This window comes from Blastomyces gilchristii, assembly GCF_000003855.2.
Source record: "Blastomyces gilchristii SLH14081 genomic scaffold supercont1.2, whole genome shotgun sequence".
Taxonomy (NCBI): domain Eukaryota; kingdom Fungi; phylum Ascomycota; class Eurotiomycetes; order Onygenales; family Ajellomycetaceae; genus Blastomyces; species Blastomyces gilchristii.
Window position 1 is genome coordinate 5,839,196 of NW_003101681.1, and position 27,260 is coordinate 5,866,455.

General features: G+C 32.0%; 3 protein-coding genes across 3 annotated transcripts; 1 reads left to right on the forward strand and 2 right to left on the reverse strand.

Annotated features, from left to right (window-relative positions):
- Window positions 1-72: 72 nt before the first annotated feature.
- BDBG_01543 (benzoate 4-monooxygenase cytochrome P450) lies at window positions 73-1,957 on the forward strand (the record flags this gene model as incomplete). The annotated part of the gene is made up of 4 exons (XM_002628589.2): window positions 73-162; window positions 235-385; window positions 469-923; window positions 1,019-1,957. The coding sequence occupies 4 exons, from the start codon at window positions 73-75 to the stop codon at window positions 1,955-1,957; spliced, it is 1,635 nt and encodes a 544-aa protein (XP_002628635.1).
- Window positions 1,958-3,665: 1,708 nt separating this feature from the next.
- On the reverse strand, window positions 3,666-7,239 carry BDBG_01545 (STE/STE20/YSK protein kinase). Its single transcript, XM_002628591.2, has 6 exons — window positions 6,854-7,239; window positions 6,713-6,780; window positions 6,463-6,630; window positions 5,797-6,398; window positions 5,075-5,737; window positions 3,666-4,998 (listed from the first exon to the last, which is right to left on the reverse strand). The coding sequence occupies exons 1-6, from the start codon at window positions 6,906-6,908 to the stop codon at window positions 4,731-4,733; spliced, it is 1,824 nt and encodes a 607-aa protein (XP_002628637.1). The 5' UTR covers window positions 6,909-7,239; the 3' UTR covers window positions 3,666-4,730.
- Window positions 7,240-17,104: 9,865 nt separating this feature from the next.
- BDBG_16412 (uncharacterized protein) lies at window positions 17,105-17,458 on the reverse strand (the record flags this gene model as incomplete). The annotated part of the gene is made up of 2 exons (XM_031724372.1): window positions 17,105-17,299; window positions 17,426-17,458. The coding sequence occupies 2 exons, from the start codon at window positions 17,456-17,458 to the stop codon at window positions 17,105-17,107; spliced, it is 228 nt and encodes a 75-aa protein (XP_031576543.1).
- Between the last annotated feature and the right edge of the window lie 9,802 nt (window positions 17,459-27,260).

Consider the following 27,260-nt stretch of genomic DNA (forward strand, 5'->3'; position numbering starts at 1 on the left):
CTCATGAAGGGCGCCGACCTTCTCTGGATAATCCAAGACAAGGGGTTTTCGCCCTCGTAAAAGCCGATTGCCATGGAGATGCTACTTTCCTTCGCTCCTCAAGGAGGGGTAAACTGGCTGTTGGGGACGTTCGGCCTGGTGCTGGGGGTCATTTTCTGCTATGTGAGAATTAATATCCCGAGCACTCAGATGAAGATTGAATATCTCCTAATTCATACGTGGGCACGAAAACAGTCTTCCATCACCGCTATCTATCGGCTTACACTCCATCCCCTCGCCAAGTACCCGGGTCCCTTCTTCTGTAAATTATCGGACTGGCCTACTCTGTTCAGCGCATCCAGTGGGAACCGTCACTTACAGGAATGGAAAGCCCATCAAAAATATGGTGAACGATGCTTCTGCTCCTTGAGGTTATACATTGCTCCTGTGCTTTCGGGTTATGTTAGAAACAGACTAACCATCGTGAAGGTCCAATTGTCCGGATCGGACCTAACACTATCTCGATAAATTCAGTCACTGGTTTCAAAGCCATACATGGGTCACGGCTTTCCAATGTTCGTAAATCAGACTGGTATCTCACGGTCGAGGGGGCAATTGGCACGCCGATGACTCAAACCATCCTTGACCGCCAAAAGCATGCATTTCATCGCCGTGTCTTGGACATTGCTCTCTCAGAGACTGCACTGAAATCAGTCGAACATATGATTGTAGAAAATATCCAGGCATGGTGTACACATCTCGCCGAAGGTATTTCGGAACCAGGCGACTGGTCCTCCCCCAAGAATATGGCCGAGTGGGCCACATATTTGAGCTACGATATCATAGGTGACCTCACGTTTGGGAAGAAATTTCACTGCATGGACAGTGGTGAGCATCGATTTGTTCCCCCACTTATACTGAATGCAACGAAGATGGTTTATCTCGTATGTTCTCCCTCTTGCCTGGTGATGTTATAGTCCTACTTTTCTTGCCGGAGATGAATTCTTCCATCAGCTAATATGGAACTTCCCCTTTCTAGATTGGCCTATCACCTTTGGCACCCTTTGTGAGACTCTTTCTTGGCTCTCCCATAATGAATGTAATTGGCGGTCAAATGGCTCGCGACAACTTGAGATACAATAAATATGCCGCCTCTCAAATGAAACAACGTATTACAGCCGAAACAGATGATTCCAAACCGAGTAGAAAAGATCTGGCACATTTTCTCCTAAATGCCAGGGATCCCCAGACAGGAAAGGGGTTCACAACGGAGGAACTTTGTTCTGAGAGCTCTCTTCTCATTGCTGCAGGTTCAGATACTACCTCCATTGCCATTTCTGCCATAATGTTCCACCTCTCCCGCAACCCCGAAGCGCTCGACAAACTGACATCCATCATTCGTTCCACATTCTCTTCCCTGGATGAAATTCAAGCAAAAACGCTCAACAACCTCCCTTATCTCCGGGCATGTCTCGACGAAGGTATGCGACTCTCGCCCGTTGTCCCATCTCACCTACCCCGCCAAGTTCTCCCGGGAGGCCTCAAAATTGACAAACACAACTTCTCCGCCGGCACTGTCGTCAACACGCCTCCGTACACCATAAACCATAACGAAGAGTACTATCCAGACCCCTTTTCCTATCTACCGGAGCGTTGGATCGTCGACCCGAACGTCGCGGATGGTGATATTAGCTCCGAGAGTAAGGTCGCTATCGCTCGATCTGCCTTCACAACGTTCGGTCTCGGTCCACGAGGATGCGCAGGGAAACGACTTGCGTATCTCGAACTTAACCATGCCCTTGCGCGGTTGCTGTTTTCTTATGATCTACGCGTCTCACAGACGAGCGAAACTTTGGGTGCTAGTAACCCGGACCATGAACATGAAGGGAGACGGAGGCCTGATGAGTATCAGCTGGAGGACTATTTCCTGGTGACGAGGTATGGGCCTATGTTGGAGTTTAGGGCTAGGCGTGAATAGGTTCATAGTCAGCCATGGGCTCTGCCAAAACCGACGGGATATTTGCTTTTTGTAAATTTTCCGGATGTTGAATGCTCCCACTATTTCAGATGTGTATAGGGCTGCGAGTTTTTATCTTCATCTCAAACAAAGGGACTAGCATGGTGAAGGATGGGAAGGCCTTTCGGTATTTCAAACTATAGTCCCGATATAATCTTATCGTTTCCGGGGACGTTGTTCCAGTTAAAACTATTTACGGAGCTTCATTCCCTTCGGTATAACCCAATCATGCCCCTTTCCTATTCGTTCTCGCTACGTTCCAAAGCTACTGTTGATAATACACAATTGAATTATACATACACCTTTATCATGGATCTTGTTGCGCCTTGCCGGCTTGTAACCACGCTCCGGACTACAATCGTGCGGTTCAAGACTATTTTAAACGTACGTGGTAACTTTCTCAATTATACAACACGAATATCAACGAGGAAATACCTGAGGTATTTCCTAACAGTCGCCTTATAGCACCCGTGAATATTCAGAATGCCCCTACAGATGATGTGGAGACTAAGTGCTTTCAGCTTGCCTAGAGCCCTCGTAGCACCATGCCTTTATTATACCTCTAAATGCTTACTTCTCTGAATCTTAGAGTTGTACGCAGTAGGCGCAGTGATTGTGCAATGATTGTACTCCTTGACTGGTACCTTTTCTCTAGCAATCATAGTCCTATTCTTTCCATAGAGGGAGAGTTAACATAAATACCCCGTGCTCCCTCGACGTTTCACTTATACCTTTTTTTTTCGTCTCCTATCTCAAACCATTTTTTGATCAAATTCATTCATTCAGTTTCCCATGCTGAACATTTGTTTGGCTCGCCATAAAGATTGATAATCATACCTAAGGAGAAGTCCAATCTTCCAATTCCCGGTGTTCACGATGAATGGCACTGAACCTAAGAACATTCTAGTACTCCAATTTGTTGTAATATTTTTTACAGAACTGTTCCACTCGTATGGGAGAATTGATACGCTTGAAAAATACGCCACTCTCGCTTCCATGAGCCTTTATCACGAACATACCACCAGCAGAGGAAACAATGTGATGAAAATGGGTGCTAAAGACATGCACATAAAACTCAAAATCAGTATTCAAGATCAATGAGATTTCAATAATGAATCACACTAGAATCCTCTCTGAGATAGAATATGTAGGCAGGAACTCACCGGACATTGTATATAATGTCTATATACACACAAAACACACATGCATCTGCAACACACCTGTGCATTCAACAACAATGGATACCTAGATAGATGGACCCCCTATTTATATCTGCCTCTCTTTCTCTGGGTCTGATGCTCACTACAACGTTTCTTTCCTGGTATTCATCAAAGCCGCCCAGCCATTGTTGCTGGTTCGTTCTATAAAGAGCGGTTCCAAACGGGTCTACCCTCAAAGGACGTGGCAATTCAGACACACGCATGGTGTATGATCTCCGAATTGCTAAGGTTATCGCCGAGGATTAATATTTAGCATAAAGGGCGACTAAATCTGACAACCACGCCTGAGAGTGCCATTTAAAGCAGTCTATAGTGATATTTCAATGTTTTTCAACGTAAAAGCTTAATTTCATGTAATATTTATTATATAGATACACATCAATTATACTTATTATAATACTAGTATAAAATATTTATTTAACTTAAGTACCACTATAAATTATTATATCTAAACTATCTCTGGCAGACGTGGACCGTCGCAGAGAAGATTTCGGAGACTTGCTGGAGATGGCCCATTTATGGAGGCCAGATGTACGATATCGACAACCCTCCCGCACCTCTCTTCTTATCTTGGTGAACATGAACGATCGCATCCCACTGTGCTGCCTTTACCCCAAGCTGGAATCGAAAACTTTGAAAACTGCAATTCGAGACATCTTAACTCGGCGAGAAGCAGACAGCGAATTCCCCTTCAATTTAAGGTGAAGGGGTGATAGCAAAAGAATGAGAGCCGAGGACCATTCGCAGGAATAGCCTTCATATGCTTCGTTCGATGAGGTGCAACAATGATCATTGTTACCTTGACACACAGGAACATTCATTGAACAAATTGTTAATTATGCTGGGTTGGCCTGCTGGATGCGCATCTCAAAATACTACATCTCGTTGCCCACCTTTATTTTACCTTTCGACTCTCTGCCGCGCTTAACACACACTCTATATAGTTAGCTATGGTATAGTTGTTTGGATTTCACAATATATTCTAATCTACGTAAACACAACTTGAACAAAGCTCCTAGGAAGCAGCTTCGTTAAATATCTATTATACATGGATCATTCAAATCAGGCGCCACTCCTTCTCATCCATACATAGATCAAGTAGGAAAAGACGAAGAAGGAGAAAATAATACGCACGAGCGCCCATTCGCTGGTTCCATGCGTTGGGCTTCCCGCGCGCTTGCATTATGACTGAAGTGAAAAAGGGAGGAGGAACAAATATGAACTGATGAAATGTCGTATGAACAACAGAAAGATTGGCGCCGGAAAATTTGCCTCTTCTTTTCAAGGAAAAACACGGGACAGTGGTACAAAAGCCAGAAATAAAAGTGAAAAAGTCAAAAGTAGATCAAGTAGAAAAGAAGGCATATTACACGCACCAAAACAATACTGTCTACCAAATTATAGACCCTCTATTTTCTAGCAACCGGTATGCTGGAGGGAACTGGGAGGGAAAAACCAATTACACCAAAAAGATAAACCAACCCTCTACACATCATACACAAATCAAATGAACATTATACAGCTCGCCATCGGTTGCGAAGTCCTGCTGTCCATCGATCATAAAGGACATCCGCAAGTTGCTTGGTATGTTCCATTCCAAGAACTTGCTGTCCTGGTAGATTTAGGCCTGCTCCTTGCCAATGATCGTCGGAATATATCTGCTCGGATTGTCGCCGCCGATGGCTCTTGAGATGTGGGTTGTTCTGAGCAAGAACGAGCTTTGGCTTTGCTGGAGGCTCCGCGGCAGTCTGCTTGGGGAGCATAGTGGAAAGTTTGGGGTCGCTAGAGAGAAAAGAATAGAAATGATAAGTTAGTAAAAGGGCAAGTAAGTTCAGACGGGACATATAATAAAACTCACGCTTGCAATTTGTCGCAAGTCGACTTCATAATATGGTAAAGACCCTCTGGGTCAATCATTTCCAGGTCACTCCAAGCTTCCGCGAGTCGAGATATGGCCTCTCGCTTTTCCTGATCCCACGTCGTCGAAAGCACCTCCTGGCAGGAAAGTCCAATAGATTTATTATATACTCTCCGGCCAAGTATAGCCTCTTTGCTGTTTGCTTCCGAAAATAACGTCTTAGGTGCGCAGTTCTCGTCCATTCCAGGAGGATACCCCGTGGACTCGTTCGGCATTTCTATCTGTTTGTCGGATACGCGACGGAATTGTCTAACTGTTGACGGGCTATTTCCAAAGCTGAGGTTTAACCCAAGTGGTCGTTTTACCCCACTTGATTTCCTTTTGGTATTCGGTCGTTTCACGGACGGAGATCGTTCTGTTGACAGTGCGGAACGCCTGACGGTGGAATTGGCCACCGGCTTATTTGAATTCGGCAGGTTTGACACGTCTGTAAGTTCCATCCTTTTTAGCATCTCCAAGGGTTCCTCCTCCGAATCGATCTCTTCTATTGGTGGTCCGGATATCTTCATTCTTTTTTGTGTGTTGTTCGAAATAGCTACGGTACCAGGTTTCAATGTATCGAACACCCACCCATCTTCATCTTCCTTGTGATCAATCGTCGCCCTATATCCCAATTAGCAACTTCTCTTTCAAAATTTTCAATGTCCAGATAGAGTCCGTACATAGATTCCTCATAATATTTTACACTATCTGACAAGCCTTTGCTTGCCTCCCACTCTTGCCTGCGTTGAATTAGCTCCTGCAATGCCTCAGTTTTACCAGCACTCCGGATAAACTTGTGCCGTAATAGTTCTTTAGCCGTTGCTCGCCGATCTGGGTCCTTCATAAGGCATTGAGCGATGAAATCCTTGAAATTTTGGCTGTAGTTGCTGCCTTCTAGCCTTGGAGCTGGCGCCTTCGGAATTAAGAAAAGAACCTTCATTGGGTGCGTGCTAGCGTTTGGTGGCTCCCCGTTAGCCATCTCCATTGCGGTAATACCCAATGACCAAATATCCGCTTTGAAATCGTATCCCGCCTGTTGGATAACTTCTGGAGCCATCCAAAATGGTGTACCGACAAAGGTATTGCGTTGCGATTTAATATTTGTGAGTTGGGCTGCAACACCAAAATCTGCCAGTTTAACCTTTCCAGTTTGTGAGAGAAGGACATTGGCAGCTTTGACATCTCGATGTATTTTCCCCTCTTGATGTAGGTAATCCAGGCCCAGTAACAGTTGATGGCAGATAATTGCAATATGCGCTTCATTAAACACTCCAGGTTTAAGCTGTGGTGCAAGTGTTAACCTCTCGTAAAAGACTTTTGGCGCGAAATCGCAGGGCGCATATTACCAGATCCAAACAAGATCCACCACCCAAGTACTCCATCACAATCCATAATTTGTAGCCCTTAAGAAAGCTTGTCCTGTACTGTGTGACGTAAGGGCTTGCGCAGGTTGCCAGCACCGCAATCTCCTGTTGGATTTCCTGGATATCATCTTCGCTAGATTCGAGATCAATCTAAGTTCCAAACAAACGTGCATTAGAAACCATCCATCAGACATTAAATTCGACATGCTGTCAACTCCACGGGGGATCATACATGCTTTATCGCCACAATTTCTCCAGTGTCCTTTTCGATGGCTTTGTATACCGTTCCAAAACTTCCACCTGGGGGAAAACAGAAGAAACATTAGGATTCCAAAACGCATTAAATGGCGGTTGTATTCTGGACTTAACTCACTCCCGAGCTCCTCGAGCATCTGGTAGCCATTGGCCAAAGCTCCTTCATCGGCCATATCTCATTGTTTACCCTCGGGAACGTTAAAACACCCTTGAAGCCGCGGACGGAGCTCTCTCCTTTCGTTTGCAAGCTGGCTCACAGTTATTTTTGAATGACTTACGGGACGGCAACTGCGATCCCACCGTAATCTGCGGTCCAGCACTGGCAGAGAGGGCCCGCAATTCGGTCAACAAAGGGCAGTCTGAGTGGGTAAAGACACCTGGGGGATTAATAATAAAACATTAAATAACTTAGATATCCGTTGCAAATCGCGCGAGTTTCAAACCATGGTCCGTCAGCGCTCGAGAAATTGGAGTGGGGAAGTTGTTCCTTCGGATAAACATCGGTTGTCTATGGCAACACCCGACGCTTGTCCTGTTTTTCATCGTGATGCAACCAGGGCCTTAACATGATCAACCACCCAACGGCACCAACGCCCGCTCAATCTTCCATTTGTCATCCATCTTCAAACACTCACAACATGCACCATGAAACAATTATACAAGCAGCAATTGATGATTTGAACATACAATTAATCTCTAATTACACTGAGACTGCTAAAAAATATGAAATCAATTAATATATATTATCACAGTATTATAGAGATGTTCAAATATTAAAAAAAAAAAAAAAAAAGTAAGCTTTACTCACCGCAAAAATCTCATAGATTTATAGGAAAAACAGTCTAGATACAGGTATTACTTATACTAAAGATAATATTAATTTTATCTAAGATTTATAAAATTTAGAAAGTAAATCTGAAGTTTTTAATAATGAATTATTTATAATAGTAAAAGCTTTCAAACTTATTAAAATAAAATCTTATAAAAGATAAACTAGTTTAAAAGAAATATAAATATTTTCTAATAATTAAACTGCTTTAAAAAGACTGAGAAATAGTCAGATTTATAATAATTAAATAAATCTTAAACTGATTTTAAATTCTGTTATAAAAATTTAAAAAAGAAGAAAGTTAAAAATAATAATTTATTTATACTAAGTTTTTACTTATATAAATATTTATAATAATGAAATAATGAATTTAACTTAATACACTTATCACTATAAACTCACTTAATTTTTTAAATAAGAACTTACTAGACTAACTGTGTAACTATATTTAATATCAGAATTAAACTTTATTATAAGAAATATACGCTAAATAGATTAATATAATATATAGATCTTATATAACAAAGTGAAAAACATTAGAGAAGAAAAGAAAGAGAAAGTGCAGAAATTAGCAATCAGAGTGAATATTTATATGTGTACATAGTAAAGCTTTGAGACAGAAGAATAGAAATTTCATAAGTTTTTCAGTCAAGAATTAGTGACTGAGAATCAGAGCTTTCAGCAGAATCTATAAAGTGTAATAAAATAGTCTATATAATTGATTAGATGCAGTCTATCATATTAACTTCTTCTTTTCAGAAGTAATATAGAGTCACAGATAGACTGATTAATAAGATTATAAATTTCATATTTAATCTTATTTAATCTAATCTTATACATTTCTTGATATGAGTCTCATCAGAATCAAGTCTTAAAAAAATCTGAAAATAAATCATTTCTGAGAGAAATAGTGTGAAAAATGACTAGATTTAATTCAAGAACAGTGAAATAAGAGTAATTTCTCAGAATAAACTGTGAAAGATGATTATTCTTTCAAAATCAGAATGAAACTGAGACTGAAGATTAAAATCAGTCTTATTCAGTTCATTCAGTAATTGCTTATATAATCAGAATTTGATAATAATTATTAATAATACTTATGAAATAACTAAATACATTCTTGTATAAGTTTATTTTTTATCTTCTCATGAAAACTATACTTCTCTGATATACTGTGATCAGAGGTATTAAACTGTCTGATAATTTCATGTTTTATAATTATGAGTTTCTTGATTATTTCTTCTTATAATTGTTCTTAGCAATAGTAATAAATATCTTAACTTGAGTTGAACTTTCACTTCATTTTCATCTCTATCAATGAAATTGTCAGAATATCACACATTATCAGTGTAATAGTTAAATATATACTCTTAATAATTTTTTATAACTCTAGAATTGATTTAACATGTAAATTTATCAGATTATCTTTAAGATAGTAGTTAAATTCAGTTTTATAAGCATGTAGTTTTGTCTGATTTTCAGTTATAATTAATATATACAAGTTCTGTTTCAAAGTTAGTATTATAGTTCTATGTAATATAAAGTGTTATCAAAGATCATTATTATTATTATTCTTCAATTATAAATGTATACAGTCAGAGACTATAACATCTATCTGAGAATCTTTAGTTCTCAGAGTTTTTCCTATATCTATAGAGTCAACTATTATACATTTATCAATTTCAAATATATAAAATCAGAAAATTCCAGCTCAGAATATAAAAACTGTTTATAAATTACAGTATTTTAACATCTTCTAATACTTTGAAATCATTTAAAAATATTATGACAAAAGAAAAGAGAACATAGTCTTAAAGATAGATATATTAAATAGATAGAGAAAAGAACAGAAGAAAACAAGTACAGTAAAGAGAGTTATAGAACAAGATCTTTACAGTTTATATCTTAAGCTATATATATATTTTAACACTCTATATAACTGACTGCTGTCTCTGTTCTCTCAGACTCACTTCAGAGATTATCATTCTCTCTAAAGAGTCATCACTCAGCTAGCTTCTATAACTAGCTTATTTATAAGTGAGATTCTCACTAAGAATAATATCAGAGCTACTTAATTCTAGTTAAGTCTCTAATCTTTCAGCTGCTAATCTCAGCATTTCAGTCTATTAATTAGCTGTCACAGTCTTGCTTATACTAATCATCTATTAAGAGTATCTAGATCTTATCTCATCTAGATTCTTGCTAGACTCAGAGTATTTTAATCAGATAGTTTTTAAATCTTATTCTCTAAAAGTAAGTGTCTAGAGTGAGAAGAATGAGATCTGATCAGTTAAGCTTAACAATGATTCACTATTTTATAAACACTCTAGACCTCAATCACTCTAGTACTGATTTAACTTGAAGTACTCAGAGAGCTGTTAACTCTAAGATCAGTGAGAATTAGCATCTGAGAACTTCTGAGATGAATATCTTAAGCTTGATAATGATTTGCTATAGTGCATCTGAGAGCTCTCAGTACTGTTTTATAACTTAACAGTGAAAGCTGTGATTAAGATAACTCTTGCAGAGTTCAAACCTGCTCTCTATTGACATTCACTCTCTGAAAGAGAAGGCCGCTAATTAAGACTTCATGATAGCGTAGTTAATCACTACGTCACTGAGTTATCAAAGATCATTACTTACTAGAGAATTGTATTTCACTGTCTTCACATCTTAAATATCTACTTATTCAAATCTCTGATAGTTAACATTGTAGACTAGTAGTAGTCTCAGACTAATTTAATACATAAGTCTTATTTCTTCTCTGTTCAATCTTGAGAAGTGTAAATATTAACTCAATGAGAGAGATCTAGTAGAGCTGCTACAGTATAGTACTCTGTAAAAGATTGTTCAGTTTTACTGTAGTAATATATTAGTTTATTTCTTACAGTAATAATAGTCTGCACTATAGTATTATCTCAGACTGAATTTCTTTTTAAGTGATTCAACTGCTTCTTAAGATGAGTAAATAAACTGTTATATACTTATTAGACTGACTGCAGCATTAATATATAAGTAATTAAGACTGTCTTTATTATCTTATAAAACTGAAACAGTAAATTAATTACATATTTCAACTATATTTACTTTATATCAGAAAGTTTCAATATCTGAATCTTTTCTTAATCAGAGTGTTGTACTCAATGATCAATTATCTGATATAATCAAAGAGCTTAAACAGTTATCTTATATATTGAACTTTATTATATTCTAATATTTTATATCATATTCAGTGATGTGACTGATTTGTTTATTTATTAAATATCATGAAATTATTATTATTGTTTAGAGAAGATATAAATTATATTAATAATATTTCAAATCTGTGATATTTAAATTATTAGTCAATCTATTCAAAATTAACAGTAGTATTATTAAAAAGCATTATTAAAAAGTAATATTAAAAAGTGTTATTAAAAAACATTATCTTTTGCAAAGTGAATATAAAAGTTACTTAAGTAATCACTTTTATCTTATTCTTATCACAAGAATCAGTCATCTCATTATTCTTTATCTTGATATTAAGATTCTTTATCAGTATTTGTATCACAAGTTGAATTATATAAGTAATACAGAAGATATGACCTTGTTTATCATTTCAGAAATATAAAGTTAATTTTTACTTCAAGCTCTTTATCATAGTGTAGTTATTCACAGCATTATCAGTTATAATTGTAAGAAGACTGAGACTAATATCTTAATAGTCATTTTTAATCACAGTTATTAATATCTCTACTATATAATTCTCAGTATAACTACTGATCAATGATTTAAATTCAATTAATATCTCTTAATAAGTTCAGTTCTCATCAATATAATAACATATAACTCTTATAAATATAAGATTATTTATACTAGTTCATGCATTCACTGTGAGAGATACTCTTCAATGATTCTTCAACTCTGATTCTAGATATTGTATATTAACTTTGTAGTATATCTCAAGATTGAACTGAAGACAGAATTGATGTAAAATATAAAGATTTGAATTAAGTATTTAAAGAAGTGTTTGAAATTCAGAGTTTTCAATTGATTGAAGAGAAAGATTCAGAGATATACATATATAAAGTAATTATTCACAAAAGTTATCAGATAAGAGTTATGAAATCAGAGTACTGATACATGATTATTTTCATATAATTTTCTTCAAATTAGAAAGTTAGTATTATTAAAAATTATTATCTAATAAAGTAACTTATCAGCTTAGTAGTAATTTTCTGATTATTTTTCTTTTATTATCTACATTCTGATAACTTCAGATGTTAAGAAATTTCTTCAGAGTTATAATCAGTTTATGATGAATGTTTCTGAATGAAGTTGTAGTAAATATAGTAAAGAGATAACTCTTTAGTAATCTGCAGTACAATCTGTTAATAATTATTTTATAGTTCATCTCAGTATTTATATTGAGTTTTTCATAAACTTCATGACCTGGAATCAGATGTGAAGAATGAAGTGATTATTTATTATAATTGAAAGAGAGTATTCTGTATTGAATTGTAAATAATATAGACTTTGTAATTTACAGTGATTTCTTAAAGAGTTTATGAATCTTCAATAGAAGTAAAAAAAGTGAAAGAAATGAATTCAGAAGATATGATAATAATTTAAGAAAGATAATAATTTATTTTTAATAACTGATTACTGATGTGTGTAAGAAGAATTAATATAAGAGAAAATAATCTTATTTCTTAGCTTAGTTATAATTTTAGTACTAACTCAGATTGAATATTAATTTAGACTGATTACTGAGATTATGAATTTCATATTTGATCTCATTTAGTCTGATCTTATACATTTCTTGACGTGAGTCTCATCAGAATCAAGTCTTAAAAAAATCTGAAAATGAATCATTTCTGAGAGAAATGATGTGAAAAATGATCAGATTTAATTCAAGAACAGTAAAATGAAAGTAATTTCTCAGAATAAACTGTGAAAGATGATCATTCTTTTAAATTATTATTATTATTATTATTCTTTCATTATACTCATATGCAAGCGAAGCTTATAATGAGTTCTTGTATGATATTAAATACAGGTCAAGTGTTAATTATACAGAAGGAAATACAGATGTTAAGATCATATCAAGATAACAAGAACATAGAAAAATACAAAGAAGTGACAATTAGATACATACAATAATAACTTTCTAGCTCAGAAACATAGAGCAATTTATTGAAGTGATTTATACACCTCTGTATTTATTAGAAACCTGAGGTGCTTGAGTTCCGGATTTAATGTATTCTCTGCGGGTTTCGAACTCACGCGCCTTGGTTTCCCATGCCAAGGCGCTACCGGGTGGCCGCATTAACCATTCAGCCACCGGGGCCATTCTTTCAAAATCAGAATGAGACTGAGACTGAAGATCAAATTCAGTCTCATTCAGTTCATTCAGTGATTGCTTATATAATCAGAATTTGATAACAATTATTGATAACACTCATGAAATAACTAAATACATTCTTGTGTAAGTTTATTCTTCACTTTCTTATAAAAACTACACTTCTCTGATATACTGTGATCAGAGATATTAAACTATCTGATAATTTTATATTTTACAATCATGAGTTTCTTGATTATTTCTTCTTATAATTATTCTCAGTGATAGTAATAAATATCTCAGCTTGAGTTGAAGTTTCACTTCATTCTCATCTCTGTTAATGAAATTGTCAGAATATCATATATTGTCAGTGTAACAGTTGAATATATACTCTCAACAATTTTTTATAACTCTAGAATTAATTTAATATGTAAATTTATTAAATCATCTTGAAGATAGTGATTAAATTCAGTTTTATAAGTATATAGTTTTGTCTGATTTTCAGTTGTAATCAATGAATATAAGTTCTGTTTTAAAGTTAGTATTATAGTTCTATGTAATATGAAGTGTTATCAAAGATTATTACTTACTAGAGAATTGTATTTCACTGTCTTCACATCTCTAACATCTGCTCATTCAAATCTCTAATAGTTGACATTATAGTAGTCTTGAGTTAATTTAATATATGAGTCTTATTTCTTCTCTGTTCAATCTTGAGAAATGTAGATATTAACTTAATAAAAGAAATCTAGTAGAGCTGCTATAGCATAGTACTCTGCAAAAGATTGTTCAGTTTTGCTGTAGTAATATATCAGTTTATTTCTTACAGTAATAATAGCCTGCACTATAGCATCATCTCAGACTGAATTTCTTTTTAAGTGATTCAACTGCTTCTTAAAATGAGTAAATAAACTGTTATACACTCATCAGACTGACTGCAGCATTGATGTACAAGTGATTGAGACTGTCTTTATTATCTTATAAAACTGAAACAGTAAATCAATCACATATTTCAACTGAGTTCACTCTATATCAGAAAGTTTCAATGTCTGAATCTTTTCTCAATCAGAGTATTACACTCAATGCATAATAGTCAAATGAATCTTGAACTGATCTTAAACTCTGTTTTGAAAATTCAAAAGAGAAGAACATCAAAGCTGATAATTCATCTGCACTGGGTTCCTGCTCATATGAATATTCATGGCAATGAGTTGGCTGATTCAGCTGCAAAAAAGGGTGCAGAATTAAGCAGATCTATTCAATAAATTGTGTCCTGGTCTTTTATGAAGAGAAAAATAAAAGAATCTTGTTTAGACAAGTGAAACAAAAGCTGGCAGAAACAAAAGAAGAGTATACATTATTCAAGATTTGAAACAAAACTTAAGTGGAAATCTTGTTTAATTAAATGTAAAAAGAAAATATTCTCATCTATAATACAGCTGAAACTAGGACATGGCTATTTCAAATCTTATATACAAAGATTTGATGATAGATTTGACTCAATAGAATGCTCATTCTGCAATACAAATGAGAATTCTGAGCATATTGTAATGCACTGTGCATTATACAATAGTCTCAGAGCCAGATTGAAAGAGAAGTATGATCTAAATCAATTAAATATGAGATTCTTATTCTCAACTGAGACAGGAATTAAATACTTAATAGACTTTCTATCAGAAACTCAAGCAGCTACAAGAAAATGGCTAAATTCAGAATTATCTGAATATGAAGAGGAGGAAATCAATCAGATATAGTCTGTTAAAACAGCTATACACTCTCTTTTAATAATTTGTTTTGTTATGGTCTCTCTTTACTTTATCTTTTTCTTTATCTTTTCCTTTCAATTTCTTTCTATCTATCTATTTAATGTGTCTATCTTTGAGACTGTGTTCTTTTTCTCTTTTCTTTTGTCATGATATTGTCAAATGGTTTCAAAGTATCAAAAGATGTTAAAACACTGTAATTTGTAAACAGTTTTTGTATTCTGGGCTGGAATTTTTTGATTTTGCATATCTGAAATTGATGAATGTATAATAGTTAACTTTACAGACATAGGAAAAACCCTGAGAACTAAAGTTCTCAGGTAGATGTCATAGTCTCTGACTGCATACATCTATAATTGAAGAATAATAATAATAATAATTACACTCAATGATTAATCATCTAATACAATCAAAGAGTCTGAACAGTTATCTTATATATTGAACTTCACTGTGTTCTAATATTCTGTATTATATTCAGTGATGTGACTGATTTATTTATTTATTGAATATTATGAAATTATTGTTATTATTTAGAGAAGATATAAATTACATTAGCAATGTTTCAAATCTGTGATATTTAAATTATTAGTCAATCTATTCAAAATTAACGGTAGTATTATTAAAAAGCATTATTAAAAAGTAATATTAAAAAGTGTTATCAAAAAACATTATCTTTTATAAAGTGAATATAAAAGTTACTTAAGTAATCACTTTTATTTCATTCTTATCTCAAGAATCAGCTATCTCATTATTCTTCATCTCAATGTTAAGATTCTTTATCAGTGTTTACATCACAAGTTGAATCACATAAGCAATGCAGAGAATATGACCTTGTTTATCATTTCAGAAATGCAAAGTCAATTTTTACTTCAAGCTGTTCATTATAGTGTAGTTATTCACAGTATTATCAGTTATAATTGTAAGAAGACTGAGACTAATATCTTAATAGTTATTTTTAATCACAGTTATTAATATCTCTATTATATAATGCTCAGTATGACTACTGATTAATAATTCAAATTTAATTAATATCTCTTGATAAGTTCAGTTCTCATTAATGTAATAACATGTAACTCTTATAAATGTAAGATTATTTATACTAGTTTATATATTCACTGTGAGAGACACTCTTCAATGATTCTTCAACTCTGATTCTAGATGTTGTATATTGACTTTGTAGTGTATCTCAAGATTGAACTGAAGACAGAATTAATATGAAATATGAAGATTTGAATTAAGTATTTAAAGAAGTGTTCAGAATTCAGAGTTTTCAATTGATTAAAAAGAAAGATTCAGAGATATACACATACAAAGTAATTATTCACAGAAGTTATCAGATGAGAGTTATAGAATCAGAGTACTGATATATAATCATTTTCACATGATTTTCTTCAAATTAGAAAGTTAGTGTTATCAAAAATTATTATCTGATAGAGTAACTTATCAGCTCAGTAGTAATTTTCTGATTATTTTTCTTTTATTATCTGTATTCTGATGACTTCAGATGTTGAGAAATTTCTTCAGAGTCATGATTAGTTTATAATGAATATTTCTGAATGAAGTTGCAGTGATTGCAGCAGAGAGATAACTCTTCAGTAATCTATAATACAATCTGTTGATAATTATTTCATAGTTCATCTCAGTGTTTGTGTTGAGTTTTTCATAAATTTTATAACCTGAAATCAGATGTGAAGAATGAAGTGATTATTTATTATAATTGAAAAAGAGCATTCTGTGTTGAATTGTAAACAACATAGACTTTGTGATTCACAGTGATTTCTTGAAGAGTTTGTGAATCTTCAATAGAAGTAAAAGAAGTGAAAGAAGTGAATTCAGAAGATATGATAATAATTTAATAAAGATGATAATTTATTTTCAATAACTGATCACTGATGTGTATAAGAAGAATTAATATAAGAGTAAATAATCTTCTTTCTTAGCTTAGTTATAATTTTAGTACTAACTCAGATTGAATATCATTGATGTATAAAAGTAAATAAACAATCTTGATTAATCTCTGTCATATTTCTTGAAATATATTAATATTATGAAAGAGAGTATTATCAAATTGCATTATCAGATAATATCATTAAAAATATATTAATATTGTAAATATCAATGTTGAAAAAATGTTGATACTTATACATTATAGTGGCATGACATGATAGTTGAATATATATATATATATTATTCCTGATATTGATAATTGATTACAACTTGTACAATAATTTTTGAAAACTCAAAATTAATTTTAATTATTAACTAATAGTTATAAACTTATAACTAACTAATATAAAAAGAAAAAAACTTTTTCTATTTATTATCTTTCTTCTCTTTCTCATTCTTCTTATTATTCTTCATAATTCACTTCTCATTCTCATTCTTCTTCTTCTTCTCCTTATCTGAGATGATAATCATCTCAAAATCTCTTTCTGCTACCTTCTCAGAGAAGAGTTCTTACTGCTTCTTCTCAGTCAGATCAATCTGTATCTCAAAATCCTGCATTTTCTGGTCTGCTGTCTCAGGTTCCACCTCAGTGACAAGCAGATTGACATGCTCAGAGAGCAGGGCTGTCTTCTTAATATTCTGAATCATGAAGTACATTTGAGATCTGAACAAGGCCTTAATTCTCTTCTTCTCTATCAGCTCCTGCTAATCAATTAGAGAATAGAAGTATTATCAAAAATTGTTATCTCTTAATAAAAAACTTATCAGTTTTAACTTCTTTATCTCTTACTTCAATATCTTCTTAATCTTCTTCTACTATTACTTATTTACAGTAACACTCTTCTTCTCTCTCTCTCTCTTCATCTTGATCTCAAATTATTCTCAGAACTTCTTCTGATCTTATCACTGCTATATGAAACTCTTCACTGTTCTCTTTTTCAATCTCTTACAGACAGTATTATTCACATTATTTCTATACTTAGTTCAGTCTAAATCTATCAGAAGTGTTACTTAAAATCATTATTATTCTACTCTCTTACAGAGTCTCTTCAAGGTATTATAACATGTCTTACAATCTGTCTCTCTGCACTTGAATATCTTCTTCTTCTCTCTCTTCAATCTGTGACAGCACTCACACACCTTGGTAATCTGCAGAACTGCAGAATATTTGAAGAAGAATGATATAATTGATTTTGATAAGTATTGAGAGAGAGATGAAGACAGGTAATGATATGATAGTGATAGTAATAATAATGATGATGATAATGATAATGATGATGATGATAATAATGATGATAATGATGATGATGATGATAATGATAATAATGATGAAAGAGAGAGTGCATTGAAATATATTATTAACTTACTAAATATAAAGAGATAAAGAAACTATTAACAGCTTTCAGAGATGTACAGAAATGACTACAGTGTTGCATAGCAACATTATCTTCATTCAATGCATGTACTATTGATATTCTTTGTATGCATTTATCATATAATCTATATCAGAAATACATGCAGAAAACAGATCTTTGTTACTAGAGAGAATGATTGCAGTAATTCTCTGTTTTCATATTATAAAGATAAGTTATTCTCATTTCTTTCTTCTCTCTTTTCTCTTCTTCTTCAACTCATCACTAAGTTCAAGCTTGTATGAAAACTATTAAAACACTCTTAGAAACTCTTAAATTGAAGAGTATAGACTAATCAAATTTTAAATACAGATGAATTAAATTATATTCAATAATACTAATTATTCATTCTCTTTTCAATAAAATAACAGTTGTGTCTTTTCTCTCTCTCTTAAACAAAACATGGTCTGTGAAAAGTGAGTATCACATCAGATTATAATGATTAACACAGTCTCAGCATGCAGAGCTGTATACATACAGTATATACTGAACTGAGAGACTGTGTGAGTTACAAACTGACAGCAGCATCTCAGAGAGAGCTGTGCAGTGTGAGAAAGCTGCAACTCTCAGTCATACATACAGAGAGTGAATTGCTGCAGTAAGTGTATGTACATTATATGAAAGTAACACTTTTTGATAACACTCAGTCTCTGATATTATAAAAATAGAGTCTCTTCATGAGATTCATTTTTATCAGAAGTCAGAGAATCTTATATTTCTCAAGACTATCTTCACACATCTTGTTCATGAAATTGATGAGAAGAATCATTGATTTCAGTGTTCTGCTCTTGATATTATTCAAGTGACAGCAGAGTTCACTCTGGTCACACTTTTTAAGTGTATATTTTCTAATTATTCACATTTGTATAGATATATACTGATTATTTATTAGATGATATTAAGATAATGACTCATTGCAGCTGTGTTACTCTCACTGTAAGAGATACACAGTTAGTGATAAATATTATAAAGACTCTGAAAAGTGAGTATTTTAAAAGTGCTGCAGCTCTGCAATCTTGATTTTTTTTATTTTTATTTTTTATTTTTTTGTTTTTCTTTTCTTTTTTTTTTCTTTTTCTTTTTTTTTTTCTTTTTTTATTGTGATTTTTTCTTATTTTTGTTTTTGTTTTTTGTTTTTTGTTTTTTTTTATATTTTATATTTTTTTTATAATTAAAATTATATGAATTATGATCTGTGTTGAGAAAAGTAATAATATTTAATAATACTTTCTATTGAATTTTCAACAAATGAGTACTATGTTATGATATTATGTAAGTGAGAAATGATTTTATAATCTCATTTAATATCATTTTCAATAATGAGATCAGAATGAAAATGTAACTAAGAATTTAAATATATTCTTTATCTGAGACTAGATTTTTATTTGAAAAGTGAACCTGAGACCTTTAATATTTAAAATAATGTGATTTGAAATCAATGTAATGAATACAAATCATGATCAGAAGTAATGCTTTTAGATAACATGATAACTGTAAAGTTTGATTCTGATCTCAGACACGGTCACACGATCAGTCTAAATATCATTGATATATAAAAGTAAATAAACAATCTTGATTAATCTCTATCATATTTCTTGAAATATATTAATATTGTGAAAGAGAGTGTTATCAAATTACATTATCAGATAATATTATTAAAAATATATTAATATTGTAAATATCAATATTGAAAAAATGTTAATACTTATACATTATAGTGATTTGTGAATCATGATAGTTAAATATATATATATATATATATTATTTCTGACTTGATTACAACTTATACAATAATTTTTAAAAACTTAAAATTAATTTCAATTATTAATAATTATGAACTTATAACTAACTAATATAAAAAGAAAAACACTTTTTCTACTCATTATCTTTCTTCTCTTTCTTATTCTTCTTATTATTCTTTATAATTCACTTCTCATTCTTCTTCTTTCTCTTCTTCTTCTTATTTAAGATAATAACTATATCAAAATCTCTCTTCACTATCTTCTTAGAAAAGAGTTCTTACTGCTTTCTCTCAGTCAGATCAATCTGTATCTTAAAATCTCATATTTTCTGATCTACTGTCTCAGGTTTCATCTCAGTAGTAAGTAGATTAACATGCTCAGAGAGTAGAACTATCTTCTCAATATTCTGAATTATAGAGTGCATTTGAGTCCTGAATAAGACCTTAATTCTCTTCTTCTCTGTCAGCTTCTGCTAATCAATTAGAGAATAGAAGTATTATTAAAAATCATTATCTCTTAATAAATAAAAAACTTATCAGTTTTGACTTCTTTATCTCTTACTTTAACACTCTTTTAATCTTCTTCTATCACTGTTTATTTACAGTAATACTTTTCTTCTCTCTCTCTCTCTTCATCTTAATCTTAAATTATTCTCAGAACTTCTTCTAATCTCACTGCTACTATATAAAACTCTTCACTATCTTCTTTTTCATTCTCTTATAAGTGATGTCATCTGTATTATTTCTATACTTAGTTCAGTCTAAATCTGTCAGAAGTATTACTTAAAATTATTATTATTCTACTCTCTTATAAAGTCTCTTTAAGGTATTATAACATGTTCTATAATCTGTCTTCTCTTACTTAAATATCTTCTTCTTCTCTTTCTTCAATCTGTGACAGTGCTCACATGTCTTGATAATTCACAGAATCACAGAATATTTGAAGAGAGATGACATAATTGATTTCAGTGAGTATTAAAGAGAGATGAAGATAGAAGAGATGATTAGAAATAATATAATAATAATAATAATAATAATAATAATAATAATGATAATAATAATAGTGATAGTAGACTGACTGTGTGACCGTGTCTGAAACCAGAATCAGATTTTTTGATAGTCTCATTATCAATTCAACTGATCTCATTACACGGTTTTAACATTAGATAGTAGTCTCATACTGTCTCAGTGAGACTTACTGTCTACTCTTATTACATTTTTCAAATAAGATTATGATTTTCACTTCTCAATTTAAATTATTTTTATTGCTTTAAATGACTTTAAATCTCATTTAAGTGTTATCAAAAAGCATTACTTTTTAAAAAATTAAAAATAGTCTAAAGAAAACCTTAAAATGTCTAAAAATAGTAACTTTATATCAAGAATGAGACTAAATGAGATTAAATGAGATCACTTTCTCATTTTTTTCAAGTTATGGTTTCATTTTAAAATCTGATATATAGTTACTTTGCATATTTTTTTAATGACTAGTCCCAGCGGGATTCACACTAAGAAATGTATGAGATCAGATTAAATAAAATCTGTGATGAGCTGCGCCCGATCAATTATATAGACTATTTCATTACACTTCATAGATTCTTTCATTCCCGATCGCTGATCCTCGGCCGCTACGAACGTGTGTAATATACACTCCGATTCTCAGTCATTTCTGATTGCCAATCCTCAGCTGCTACAAACGCGTGTATATTCTTCCACTTCAAAGCTTCACTGCGTACACCATTACATACATGTATAAATATTTATCTTGAATGCTGATTCTCACACTTTCTCTTTCTTTTCTTCTTTAACATTTTTATCTTTGTTATATAAGACCTATTAATATAATATCAATCTATTCAGTGTAGACCTCTTACATTATAAAAATGTTCATCATCTTCTTATTAGAAAATGATTATTCATATATTATCTTCTTATCAGAAATAATTATTCATCAAGAGATATCTGAACATGTAATAATATGTAAGAAAGAGAAACACAGTTAAGTAGATACTGAGTTCTTAGATAGAAGCTTACTTATCAGTTACTCTGACTCTGTAATAAAGATCTTATAAGAGAATGTCAGTGAAAGATCTGAGAGTTCTGACACTCAGATATATGAGAATATGATTACACTTCTTCAGATTTCACAGATATTATACATCTAATAATTGATATAATCATGTCTAATAATAATATGAAACTCTTGAACACAAGTATAGACATGATGTCACAGTAACTCTGAGCAATGTTGAAATTATAACAGTAACAGATAGCAGACATGCATACAACTCAATAACTTCAATACAAAGAGATTCAATAATTAACTCATGCAATTTCAACATCTACAGAATCAAATATAAAAGCACTGAAAGAATACTTAGATGCTTCAGCATATTTTAATACTTTCAATCTCACTCTCTACTCATTATGAAGAATGAAAATGCTCATGAAACTGAGTGTAGATGAAGATTTCATCAGTTTATTAATCAATCAAGATTAATATATCAATGAATAATTGAAGAATCATGTGAAACAGAAGTTTCATTTATGAATGAAAGCATGCAAATCAGTGTTGCAAATACCTGATAATATTATTAAAAATCTTGATATTCTGTTCTAAGATACTGCTATATAACAGAAAATATTAGATTAATTACAAAGTGTCTGATAGAGAAACATTTCTCGTACAACATTTATCTCTGACTTCAACATCAAGATTCTAGAAGCAGGTGATCAATCTTGAGAGAATTAAATGAAGATTAGCATGCTTAAGAAGATATTGACTTTTAAACTTTTACAGACTCTTATAAGTGTAGATGAAGACCAGACTTATAAAGATTTATACACACAGCTCTGAACATTGAATAACTGTCTTATCAAGCTCAAGAGTATACAGAACAGTGACAGAAGACATTACACTTACATACCTGCACTGAGAAATAACTCAGTCACTTACATACCTGTATTGAAGAATAACAATGATGCAGATATCATGAATTGAGTAGACTTGAATGTCTACACATAAGCAAGAGTTTTCACTGCTTGAACAGGCTTCTGAGTTTCTGAGATCACTTCTGAAGAAGTCACTGATTGATATTAATATGAAGTGTACATCAACTGTAACTGATCAGAACACATTGCTTTCAACTGCTGATCAATTTATATATCTTCATACTTGAGAGAAAGATCAGTACCTGTTCATGTCAATCATGTTATATTAGAGAAAGATTCAGAGAATAACTATAAGAATGTCTCAGTGAAACAAAGAAAAGATTAGCTTCTGTTCAAATTTATAAATAGAAGCTTGAAAAGATTAGACAATAACAATTTAAAGAGAAGATAACAATGAATGCAATTCTTGTATCTACTGTGATTGATAATATGTATAATATGAAAGCTATGATAGACAGCAGTCTATTTCACTATACAATAATAAAATCTTCAGTTATAAGATATTATAATCTTCAGTATATCTCTTTATCAAAATCCTGACTTCTCACAGAATTTGATGATTCAAAAGACATTTATACCAGTTACATAATGAAGCTGATCATAGATGTGAGAGAACATTAATGTAAAGATGTCTATGCATATGAAGTTGATAATCTTGATTATAATTTTATATTAGAACTTGTCTGACTATCTGAACAAGACATCTTGTTAAACACTTGAAACAGAAGCTTGATATTCTCTAATAATAATAGAATTCATGAAGATAATATTCATAAGACTATGAATCTTACACAGATCTCTGTCAACACTTATGAAATACTCTGAAAAAGAAGTTATCATCAAAATCACTAACAGAGTCACTGACAAGTTTGCTAATAGCAGAATCATGTATTAATCTATTTCATCAGTCTGATCAATATCAAAAAGACTCTAGAAAAGTTATTCTGTGTTATAATAACAGATTCTTGTATAAAACTTTCTTAATAATATCATGAATATCTAGATGTCTTCTGATAAGATAATATTATAAATATACCTCTCTTATAAGATTCTAGAGTGAATCACAGTATCAAGTTAGAGAAAAAGAATGATAAGAACTCTGAATCATTATAAGACTCTCTTTATAATATGTTCTGAGATGAACTTCTTCTTCTTCAAAAGACACTCAATGATCTGTTGAATAAGAGATTTATATATATTAGTAACTCTTCTACTGCAGCCTCTATTCTCTTTGCAAAGAAATTAGATGAAGAACTTCAGTTCTGTGTAAACTATCAAGAACTGAACAGAATAATAATGAAAGACTGCTATCTGCTATCTCTTATCAATGAAATTCTAGCTTATATTGAACAAGCTTAATGATTTATAAAACTAGATGTTATCACTGTATTTCATAAGATTTGTATCACTGAAGAAGATGAGTGACTTACAGCATTCTGAACACAATATAGTCTTTTTGAATGAATAGTTACTCTCTTCAGACTGACTAATACTCTCAGTATATTTCAGAAGTATATTAACTGAGCACTCTGAGATTTTCTTGATAAATTCATATCTGTATATCTTAATAACATTCTCATCTTCACTGATGAGTTTAGAAAAGAATATCAAGAATATGTACAGAAGATATTACAATGACTATAAGAAGCAGAACTACTAATAGATATTGATAAGTGTGATTTTAAAGTCAAGAGTATCAAATATCTGAGTTTTATTATAGAAGCTGATAAGAGAATTTGAATGAATTCTGAGAAAGTCTCTATCATTCTTGAATGAGAAGCTTTATATACTGTGAAAGATGTATAAAGCTTCATTGAATTCACTAAATTCTATCAGCAATTTATATAAAACTTCTCAGATATTATAAGATCACTTACAGACCTTACTAAGAAAGACTCAGTATTTCAATAATCAGTGAACACTGAAGCTGTATTTATATAGATAAAGAAGATATTTATTAATATCTCTCTACTGATAACATTTAATTCTGATCATGAAACAGTTGTTGAGACTGATTTCTCTGACTATGTGACAGAAGAAGTGATATTGTAATATGATAATGAAGATGTTCTATAATTATATGTCTTCATATCTAAGAAACTGAGTCCTGCTGAATGCAATTATAAGATCTATGATAAGAAACTTCTTACAATTGTACACTGTTTAGAAGAATGAAACTCTGAACTCTGAAGTATCTCTGAATTTGAGATAATTACAGATTATAAGAATCTCAAATACTTTATAACTATCTGTAAACTCACTGAATATTAGATATAATAGTCTGAGTTCTTAAGCTGCTTTCATTTTATGATACACTACTGTTCTGACAGTCAGAACTCAATAACAGATGCTCTCTTATAATAAGAGTAAGATATATCATTTAATATAACAGATACTCACTGAATGAACTGAGAGCATCAGCTCTTGAATCTGAAGATACTAGTTAATCAAGATGAAACAGTTCACAGTACTATACATACTTCTCTGATTAGAACTGTCATTAATATCTTTACTTTCTCTACACTGAGTGAACTGTAGCATACAGCAGCTCAGACTGATGAACTTCTTCAGACTCTCACTGAAGCAGTATATCAAGAAGCACTCTGATTTCTCTCAGAACTACATAAAAGAACTGATATCTTAGAATGATCAATTGATGATAATAACACTCTATAATTTCATAAATGATGCTGAGCCTCCTCCACTCTGAACTCTTATACATCTGAATAATGCAAGAGATGCATAATTTGTATATGACTGATCATTCATGTGACGGGCTGCGCCTGATCAATCATATAGACTATTCCGTTACACTCCACAGATTTCAATCACTTCATTCTCGATCGCCGATCCTCGGCCGCCATGAACGCGTACGCTCCGATTCTCAGCTATTTCTGATCGCCGATTCTCAGCTGCTACAAACACACGTATATTCTTCCACCCTGAAGCTCCACCGCGTACACCATCATATACATGTATAAATATTCATCTCAATCACTGATTCTTGCACTTTCTCTTTCTTTCCTTCTTTAACATTTTTATCATTGTTAAATAAGACCTATTAATATAATATCAATCTATTCAGTATAGACCTCTTACACTATAAAAACATTCATTGTCTTCTTATTAGAAAACAATTATTCATGTATTATCTTCTTATCAGAAATAATTATTCATTAAGAGATATCTGAATATATAATAACATGTAAGAAAGAGAAAACACAGTTAAGCAGACACTGAGTTCTCAGATAGAAGCTTGCTCATCAGTCACTCTAATCTTATAATAAGAGTTTATAAGAGAATATCAGTGAAAGACCTGAGAGTTCTGATACTTAGATATATGAGAATATAATTATACTTCTTTAGATTTTATAGATATTATATATTCAATGATTGATATAATCATGTCTAACAATAATATGAAACTCTTAAATGTAAGCATAGATATGATATCACAGTGACTCTGAGCAATGTTGAAATTACAACAGTAACAGATAGCAGACATGCACATGACTTAATAACTTTAATATAAAGAGATTTAATAATTAACTCACATAATTTCAACATCTACAGAATTAAATACAAAAGCACTGAAAGAATGCTTAGATGCTTTTATATATTTCAATACTTTCAATCTCACTCTCTACTCATCATGAAGAATGAAAATGCTTGTAAAACTGAGTGTAGATGAAGATTTCATCAGTTCATTAATTAATCAAGATTAATATATCAATGAATGATTGAAGAATTGTGAGAAATAGAAGTTTTATTCATGAATGAAAGTATGTAAATCAGTGTTGCAAATGTCTGATAATATTATCAAATATCTTGATGTTCTGTTTCAAGACACTGTCATGCAATAAAAAGTATTAGATTAATTACAAAGTATCTGACAGAGAAACATTTCTCTTACAATATTCATCTCTGACTTTGACATTAAGATCTTAGAAGCAGGTGATCAATCTTGAGAAGATTGAATGAAGATTAGCATGCTTAAGAAGACATTAACTTTCAAACTCTTACAGGCTCTCATAAGTGTAAATGAAGACCTAACTTATAAAGATTTATACACACAGCTCTGAACATTGAATAACTGTCTTATCAAGCTCAAGAGTATACAGAACAGTGACAGAAGATGTTACACTTCAGCCTCTTATACACCCGCACTGAAGAACAATGATGCAGAGGTCATAGACTGAATAGATTTAAATGTCTATACATAAGCAAGAGTTTTCATCATTCAAACAGGCTTCTGAGTCTCTGAAATCACTTCTGAAGAAGTCACTGATCAACATTAATGTAAAGTGTACATCAACTGTAACTGATCAGAACATATTGCTTTCAACTACTGATTAATCTATGTGTCTTCACACTTGAGAGAAAGATCAGTGTCTGTCCACATCAATCATATTATATTAGAGAAAGATTCAGAGAATAACTATAAGAATATTTCAGTGAAACAGGGAAAAGATTAGCTTCTATTCAAATTTATAAACAGAAGCTTGAAGAGGTCAGACAATAATAATTTGAAGAGAAAATGATAATAAATACAATTCTTATA